The following is a 6,899-nucleotide window of genomic DNA, read 5'->3' on the forward strand; positions in this document are numbered from 1 at the left end:
CTTAGCAGAATCCCTGTTCAGCGGTCTGGGGCTGGGGGCGGTGGTGGGCCTCGGCCTGGGAGCGCTGCTGCTGCTCCTCGTGCTGGTGGACATCAGCTGCTTCTTCCTGCGTCACTGCGGCCTGCTCATGTGCATCACGCGCACCCTGTGCAGCAAAAAAACAGCCACCAGCGGCAAGGGCAAAGAAATCGAGGAGGGGAAGGCCGCCTATCTGTGAGTATCCCCTTTGGTTTTCTTTGCATTGTTCTTTTTTGAAACCTTTGACTGCTTCAGTCCAAGCGTTTGATTTTGTGTAGTGACAGTATCAATTTTGCCAGCTCATGCCTGAAGAGGGAACATCTGCTGTGGGTGTATCTTTATGGCTGAGGGTTATGCTTCTTCTTCTTCTCGCTGTATAATTTTTGCGCAGTAATGAATTGAAAGCCCTGAATGGGTGAATACAAGTCAATACAAAGATTTTGAGAAATTGGTATGAAAACATCTAACAGAGAACAAAAAACAGCCTTCGCATTTCTCAGAAATGAACAATAAGGCCTGCAAAAAAGGAGAAAAAAACCCCGTTTTTTTCAAGGATCTCGTCCCCGAGTGACTCGCTGAGCAATAACATTAGCTGTTCATGCCATGTTCATTCCTCTTATGTATACATATATATATTTAGTCTGAATGAGAAAAGGAGATTTCTTTTTACCATTTACTGTAGGTACACCTACAACAGCCGCCCAGCCACCCTTTCAACCACAGTATGTCTTTGATTACGTCTTATTCACTTACATCAGTGCCTTTTACAGTGCCAAGTTCACCTTTTAAGTATCCATTTGCATGCGTTATGTGAGCGTGCATTCGTTACATGCATGTACAACCGTGTACATTTTGTGCTGTCACGCTTTGTTTTCAGTCTTGTGTGTGCGTGTGTGTGTGTGTGTGTGTACCCGCCTTTATTTCTTGCTATATGCATGCTAATAGTCCATGAGTGTTGCCACAAGCATCTCTGAAAACCATTTTCTTTGTTTTGTTTCCCCCTCATCAGACAGCATGCAATTTAGAAGCCCACCCCCGTGAAATTCATGGTACAACTGATTTTAAAAAAAATGTAGTCCCACTGTTTTATGCAGGGTGCTAACTACATCGCGGTGTCTGTGAGATAGCACAAACAGAGTCTTAGTCACTGGCCACAGCCGTGCTTGTCAGTGTGCCAGCAGTGTCTGAGATGGAGAGAGAGGGCACATGTGAGGAGGAGGTGGAGGAGGGAGGGGTTTGAGTTCTGCTGAGTCACTAATCTCGCGACACTGGAGGGCTGACTGCCTGCCTGCCCAGACAGCACACGGAATCTACAGAGCAGCAACTCACACAAGACTTTACACTCTGTCTGATGTGTGCATGTGACTAGTGTCACAGTCACATACAGTACAGCAGGATGATACAAAATAGTCCTAAAGGTAGTATAGGTCCAGGTGACGATATACAGGTACATAGTGACTGATTGTTAAAATAGAGTCAGTTGGGCAATCAGGTGATTACTGCAGCAATAGCAACACTGGATTTACGTTGTCAAAGGCATACTTCAGCAGTGTAGTATCTCACTGTCATGAGGTAGAGCAAATGACGAGAGAAAAATCCAACACGATAGAAAGAACAATCAAAAATTCTTTGTGCCTGTTTTTTCATTTACTTCAGAAAAGTCAATGTCAGTGGTTTCATGCAACTGTGTTAATTAACTGCTAAGAAATATTTCAGGTCACTTCATTCACATCATTTGCATTATTACAATGAATAAAATACTATCTTGCTTTTCAGGTTAACTCGATGGCTTTTTCATTAAAATAACACAAATGACTCGATTAAACTTAAAAACACTCCTCTTTTAAGTAAATCCACCTACAGAGGAGTCTTTAAAACCAACAAAATTGAGATTTCAATTTTGAGTAAAAGATGAATCCTAAATTTCCTATTTTTTTGGCATCAGTGGTCATATAAATCTAAAGGTTATATTGCTGTAAATGTAATTACATGCTTGTATGAGTGTTAATCAAGCTCAGGGCTTAAACCATAGTGTTTATAGTAATAGTGTAACGTATTGTATTAAATAGAATTATTATGCCCAGTCACCACAGAATCTCGTGGTTTTCTCTTCAGACACATGCAGTTAAATGTGACTTGGATTCAGGGCATTCCCTTTTAATTGTTGAGTTTTAGCATCTGAATTAGTCCTCCTATGTAAAACTACCCCACAGATGTTTCTGCAACCTTTTATTTTTACATCTATTTCAGTTTTTCAGTACGAGACCTGCAGCCATCGTGTGAATGTGAAAAAACCAAAAAGTACTTGTAGATTTTTATGGTGACATCAAACAGCAATGGAAAGCGAGGCTTAAAAATAGTCACACATGAGGCTCGAACTCCAAAACACTGGAGGTATTTTGAAATGAAATCACTCCCCGTGTGGTGCCAGGGACATTAACATGGGTCTTTTCAAAAAGTTGGCACAAACAAACTTAGTTGGAGGACTTCTTGTTATCACAAATAGCTCCAAATTACCGGCAACATTTTCGGATTTCACAGGAAATGACACCCCCACACATGGATCAACACTAACATGTATATGAAATGCTGCAGTTCATAAAAATCTAGTAGAAGCAAGCAGAGAAGTCAGAATCGCTAAAAGGCAAGTGGTTGAAATTGTCATATAAACCAAGCTACTAATTCTAAACATGGACCAATCTATGATCAGCACATTGTTATTAACTTTATTTAAAACTGACAGGGCTAATCAACAGCAAGCTTAAAATTATGCCAAAAGAACACATTTTGAATGACGGTTGTGTTGATGAAGGAGGTACTTGAGTCCATCTGACAGTACCTCAGAGATTCTACAGTACTTGTTAGAAACTTTCTGGTTGTTTGAGCACTTTTGATTGTTGTCCTGTTGCAGTCCGTGTCTCTGCAGAGAGATTGGTTTCATAACTGGCAGTGAAGATGGTCATAACTTCTTTGAACTAGTGTAGCGAGAATGGAGTAAATGCCGTGGTCTGCTTTACAATGAGTCATGCCACTGAGCTGGAGACTAATAAGATAACACTTGAAATAATACAACTCCAACTGAGTTTCCAAGATGTCAATAGTGCAAGTCTGAAGGTGCTGAGGGGTAATAAGTTGTAAAGACTAGTGAAGCGTGAGCAACAGTGTCAATAATAACATCAATGGAGAGCATCTACGGTGATAAACACTGTAGATGGGGTGAACTTCAAATTAGGAAGGTGATGAGTGGCACAGATCAGAGTGTGTGCTGGGTGTCTGTTCTGAGGATGTGAGCTGAGGAGTGTGTGGGCTGGTTTGGAACCAAGAAGAAAATCTGGAGGGTATCGTCAGTTCACTTCTGACACAGCAGATTTATTTTTTTTTGATATTCGGGGTTATAGAGACAGTTTTCCAACCTCAATGTGGTGCTGAAGGTTAGCAGAGCGACCACGCACCCAGCAGTGCAGGGTTATTTTGAAGTTGGAGCTAGGCTAGTGGACAAACGCACGACAGAGAGTGTGTGGGTGTCTTTCTGTTATGAATCTGCGGCACACACTGGGCTGCATAGCTGCTTCAGGGAAAGTTGAAAGACTCAAGTAGTACTGTTGACTTCAAAAGTCCTCACTTCCAGTTTCAGTCTTAAGTTCTTAACAGTGTGCTGAGATATCAATGGGACCCCATATAGAGATAGAAGAGAATTGGTACACCTAATGGACCTCTAGTCTGTAGCATCAAGTCAAATGTGACTCCAGCTATACTGTTTAACCCCTTACGACCTTAAAAAGTCACTATTCAGGCAAAAGACAGAAAAAGTAAATACATGTTTATGCAGGGAAACTTAAATTGATTCATATTCTTTCTACCTGCATTTAATTTGGATTCTGTGTTCATTTTTTTTCTTTTCTTTCTGGAAGTTTTTTTTTTTCTTCCTAATATTCGTTGCTTGTCATAGTTGTGCAGCCAGCTCCAGTCCCATCCTGTCAGTCAGTGAACCAGAAATAGATTTGTGCCCCTGTCGGGCTCTCCAGTAACCTGCTGGCAAGAAACCCAGAAGAACAGTTTGGTATTGACGTTTAATACAAAACAACAGCTGCTGATAATCTTTTACCCAGAGACAAAAAGTCAGTGTTGAGTAAAGCTGATGATATGTCACAGTGACATTTTAACCGTTGAGGTGGCGCAGGAGGGGCGTCTGGTGAAGTCTGTTGTTTATTCAGGCTTAAGAAGTTTGAGTAGAGGCTCAGTGATAGATCTGGCTTGGAGTCGATAGACTTTTGAAAGTGTTTATATATACCTGATGACTCACGGCAGGAAATATAAAACAGAATGGAAGATTACAGTTAAGGCCATGGCAGCCTGGGGATGGAGCAAGAAAGAATTTCTACAGAAGTGTCAGTCACTAAAGAAAAATCTGTTTGAGATGCCAGTCAGCCGTGTTGTTCATGACGACTTCCTGTCCACTAACAACATGGAGTACTAAACCAATGGCGTAAAAAGAAGGTCAGAGTGTTTTAGTTGCCCCTGTTGACGTCACACGAATCCCAAATGAAGTCTAAACACACTTCGTTCCTACTAGTGTCCTATAATTGAAGCAGGTAGATAAAAACCTAAAGTTAGCAATTACTGGGACTGTTGTAATGCTATGCTAGTTCGTCCCCTCCCATACGTATAATGTGATAAGCAATGCAATGAAAAACTTGGTTTGACGCTATCTTAAATTTTTCCAGCTGGACACTGGCAGTCCAAGCAAAGACAACAAAAGCAACCTCGAACCCCACATACTGTGCATGTGCACACGTACTCTTAAGAAAAGAAAAAAAAGCTGATTATTTTTGTTTGAATTAAACAAAAAGTGGGGGGCTAAAGGACCTAAACGAAATAACCAGTTGAAAGACACTTTGAAATCTGTAAGTGCAAAGAGATGCAAAAAAAAAAAAAAAGTCAAGCATCAGGGGACTAGCTTACCTAGCGTCAGCTCAGAGGTACCATGTTAGCCTAGAAATTTGTCAGACATGTTAATGGTTCCACAGTGCTTAGCATCGACCATACAAAGCCTAAAATCTTAAGGGCACGACAAAATTATCAAAATTAAAAAGGCAAATTCACTGAAAAATCACCAGAAATAGCTTCTGAGTTCTAAAGCTATGGCTTTGGTGACACCTTAAGTCATTAATAATATCTAATATAGCAAAACAAGAGGAACAAATGAAAGTATAACTATATTTTGCATATGTAAATTTAACTTTGTTTAGCTGAAGGATACTGCATTAGAGAAAATGAAGTTAAAGGTAAAGTGAATTAATCAAAGAAGAATTATTGTTACTACATTTGCTGTCATTCAAGAATATACCAGGAGTCCTAGTCTAATTAGTGCTTCACCATGTTTTTCCATAATGTATTGTTCAGCGCAAGCACATTCATTTTTCTCCCTTTGTTTTCCTGTTTCAATAAAATTAAACATCATTACAGGGATTCGGAGCCTCTTGATTCTCCAATTTTTTTTGAAAGACAAGACAGTCTGTGCTATTGACATGTAGAGAGCACATAAATTTCAAATTCTGGAGCAGCAGACTGAGGTGGATGACATTTAATTAAGTGTGAGCTCACAGTACTCTTAACTCCAGAGCAAACAGAAATCTGCTTGTCTCGAGAAGCTAAAAGGCTTTGGCTGGAGCATACCTGACCGTGTAAAAATGAGAAAAAGGACATATATCTGTCTGGTCTTCGTTTCCCTACATTCTTACTCCACAGTCGTGTAAACAAGCTCATTTCTACATCAGGTCAGGGAACAAGGCGTCTGATCCACATGTAAACAGCCAAATTGTCCATCAGCAGCTCCGTCAAAGTGCCTTTGACAAAGACTTCCACTTCTAAATTCACAGTAAGATCCCGGATGCCAACTCTAAAACAAAAAAAAAATGTTTGCTGGAAAAAATATATATATACGTGTATAGATTTTGATAAGGGTGTAAACAAACTCTCCAGGCACATACCGCAGCTAAGACTGCAAGCCACCTAATTTATCACAGTGAAAAAGCAAAGATTGTAGCCTGCCTTCATGGCCTGCCATAGATGGCAATGTGCTTAATTAATGTCTGCAGAGGAAAAAACAAGTCGCCCCTGCTGCGCTTTGGTGTCACTTAGAAGCTTACAGATTACAAATACGTATCTGCATACGCACTCTGATATCACGCCAGCGCACCGTGAGCTTCACACAGCTGCTGGCTCTCGCAGCATAATCAGAGGTTTGTCAAGACCCAGTAGCATTGCTGTTTGCCTTGTGTGCCAAACAATGTTTTGAATTGAACTTCTGATGGTGTGTGCATATTTTTGGACAAACAAGCAGTATATGCACATGAGATAGTATGTTCACAGTGCTGAAAAATGACTCTAAATGGCTCTATTTTTTTTAGCATTTGGAGAAAAACTATCCACACAATCTTTGCTTTTAACTGTGGCCACAATGTTAAATACTGCACAAGCAAAGATATCTCGAGATCCTTGTGCCAAACAGATTTGTATCATAGTGCTGTTGTGATAGAGGAAAATGTAACCCAACCAAGGAAAAGGGTAGGTTTACAAGATGGTAGAGACTTTGAAGCTGTATGGTTTGGAAATGTAGGCAGGAGGCTGCGCTGTAGGTAGCAGAGCTGAACATTTTCATTGGGAGTGACCAGCATGGACAAGATTAGAACCGAGTCAGAGGGACAGCTCAGATTAAGCAGTTTGGAGACAAAGGCTGAGATGGTTTGGACATGTGCAGAGGAGGGAAGATGAAGCTCCCAGCCAGGAGGAAAAGAGGAAGATCTCAGAGACGTTTCATAGATATAAATGGTAAATGGCCTGCATTTGTATAGCGCTTTTCTAGTCCATAGGACCCCAAA

At 40.7% G+C, this 6,899-nt stretch overlaps 1 protein-coding gene across 3 annotated transcripts in view; it reads left to right on the forward strand.

Annotated features, from left to right (window-relative positions):
- ncam2 (neural cell adhesion molecule 2) overlaps nucleotides 1-6,899 on the forward strand; it is a 424,645-nt gene that overhangs the window by 411,984 nt on the left and 5,762 nt on the right. Inside the window, exons 16-17 of one of the 3 annotated variants that reach the window (XM_005747333.1) lie at nucleotides 6-213; nucleotides 701-740. In XM_005747333.1, coding sequence (XP_005747390.1) covers nucleotides 6-213; nucleotides 701-740 — 248 coding nt within the window. The remainder of the gene's footprint in view (nucleotides 1-5; nucleotides 214-700; nucleotides 741-6,899) is intronic. The other 2 variants (XM_005747331.1, XM_005747332.1) reach the window with 2 other exon arrangements.

Source organism: Pundamilia nyererei, unplaced genomic scaffold, assembly GCF_000239375.1.
Source record: "Pundamilia nyererei isolate P.nyererei 1_Seehausen unplaced genomic scaffold, PunNye1.0 scaffold00194, whole genome shotgun sequence".
Classification (NCBI taxonomy): domain Eukaryota; kingdom Metazoa; phylum Chordata; class Actinopteri; order Cichliformes; family Cichlidae; genus Pundamilia; species Pundamilia nyererei.